The sequence below is a fragment of the Mandrillus leucophaeus genome, unplaced genomic scaffold, assembly GCF_000951045.1.
Source record: "Mandrillus leucophaeus isolate KB7577 unplaced genomic scaffold, Mleu.le_1.0 Scaffold2138, whole genome shotgun sequence".
NCBI lineage: Eukaryota > Metazoa > Chordata > Mammalia > Primates > Cercopithecidae > Mandrillus > Mandrillus leucophaeus.
In genome coordinates this window covers 1-2,079 of record NW_012102186.1, presented here as the reverse complement: position 1 = coordinate 2,079, position 2,079 = coordinate 1, and the positions used below count along the sequence as shown (strand labels likewise).

Here is a 2,079-nt window from a genome sequence, read left to right as displayed (position 1 = left end):
ACCCTCCAGAGGCCTAGTGGAGTGAGTCAGAGCCCTGGGTCCCTCACCAGCCCTGGGTTCCCACACCCGGTGTTCAGGGCCCAAGATGCAGGTCTGGGTGCTTTAGGCAGGGAGTGAGGAAACACTGGGACCAACAGTCTGGCCTCTCCACCAAGAGAGACAACCATGAGCCAGACCTCCAGAAATTCTAAAGAGGCTGGTAACTGGGGACCCAGTGTAAGACCCAGGGACCTGCCTGCACTCACAGTCCAGGCTGGGCAGGGCAGCTCCTTAGCCAAACACTGAAACCTCACTCCTGGGAACCAACATTCTCCTAGCCGTCTGTCCTGCTTTTCCTCCCCTGAAGCTTTTCCGGTTTACCCCAGGTCCTGAGAGTGCCTCCTCTCCCCGAGTCTGCATCCTTCCCCGGGGGTACGCGGCAGGGCCGGCCCTGGCTGCACTCCCAGGGTGAGTCTGACAGAGCTGGGATGGGCCTAAGACAAATGTGCTGCGTGTCCAAGCCTGTGCCAGGATGAGGGGCCTGCCCCGCTCCCCCAGTTACCTCCCAACATGGGGTTCCCCAGCAGCTCTTCCCAGGTACAAAAGGAGAGGCATCTTTGCAGCCTGGACTTGGCTAGGTGCTGGAGGGGCTGATGCCTCGGCCTCTGACATTGCCCTTTTAAGAGCCCTCCCCTGCGGGGCCAACCTGTAATCCCAGCACTTTGGGAGGCCTAGGTGGGCAGATTACCTGAAGTCAGGAGTTCAAGACCAGCCTGACCAACATGGTGAAACCCCATCTCTACTAGAAATACAAAAAATTAGCCGAGTGCAGTGGTGCGCGCCTGTAATCCCAGCTACTTAGGAGGCTGAGGCAGGAGAATCACTTGCACCCGGGAGGCGGAGATGCCATTGCACTCCAGCTTAGGCAACAAGAGCGAAATTCTGTCTCAAAAAAAAAAAAAAAAAAAAAAAGGCCCTCCCCGTGGGGGCGGGGGTGCTGCAAGCAGGTTCGTGTTGCAGCAACCCAGCAATGTGCAGCTCCTCTATCCACCTGCCAGGAAAGAGGCCTTGAACTCCAGGTCTCTACCTCTCTGGGACCTTCGGGCAGAGGTAGGGTGTCCCAGCCACCTCCAAGAGAATCTCTTGTTATGGAGGGGCAGGTCCTTTTCTGCTGCTCTGACTGGCTGGTTCACAAACCCTGCGTTTTGGAGACTGGTCCCTGTCCCTCCGTAGGACTTGGTTTCCTTCCCCCCACACAAACCTGCTGTCAAAATAGTCTGGGAGTTTATTTTTATTGAGGTGTAAATTGCTGATAAGACTGTGTGACCTTCTGGGACAAGTGGTTTTTAAGCCCTGAAGAAACTGAAGAATTAAGCTCCCATCTGGAATAGGTTTCATCCTTGCCTCCTTCCATCTTGTCTCAGAGAAAACCTTTTTTTTTTTTAAACTCCTTCTCCAAAACCAGGTCTTGTCTACTTGTGCCCTGAATCTCACCACCGTCCTGTGTCGCCTGAGTCCTTGTTCTTTTTTTTTTTTTTTTGAGACGGAGTCTCGCTCTGTCGCCCAGGCTGGAGTGCAGTGGCGCGATTTCGGCTCACTGCAAGCTCCGCCTCCCGGGTTTATGCCATTCTCCTGCCTCCGCCTCCTGAGTAGCTGGGATTATAGGCGCGCACCACTGCACTTGGCTAATTTTTTGTATTTCTAGTAGAGATGGGGTTTCACCATGTTGGTCAGGCTGGTCTCGATCTCCTGACCTTGTGATCCACCCGCCTCGGCCTCCCAAAGTGCTGGGATTACAGGCGTGAGCCACCGCCCCCGGCCTGAGTCCTTGTTCTTGAGCTAGTTCTCTGCTGAACCTCCTGTGCTGCGTCCCCTCAGTCCCGAGCTGCTTACATATTCACCATCTGAAAACAGCCGTCCTGCAGTCCTGCTGCTCCTGTCAAATTGCAATCCCATCTGGCTCCTGTCCCTCAAAGATGAACTTACAGTGGACTCTTGCAGGCTCTGCTACCTCATTAACATTCGTGGCCCTTCTTCCCCCCATCCCCCTCAGAGGGAAGGTGAACTCCTCCAGAGGGAACTGCATGAGGGGACAGGAAG

General features: G+C 54.9%; 1 protein-coding gene across 1 annotated transcript in view; it reads left to right on the top strand.

Moving 5' to 3' along the window:
* The window catches only part of LOC105540020 (serine--tRNA ligase, cytoplasmic-like), a gene marked incomplete at both ends in the record, with an annotated part of 16,262 nt that extends 14,223 nt beyond the window's left edge, over positions 1–2,039 (top strand). Inside the window, 2 exons of the mRNA XM_011980512.1 lie at positions 366–447; positions 1,858–2,039. Of these exons, the coding sequence (XP_011835902.1) occupies positions 366–447; positions 1,858–2,039 (264 nt within the window). The remainder of the gene's footprint in view (positions 1–365; positions 448–1,857) is intronic.
* Positions 2,040–2,079: the final 40 nt, after the last annotated feature.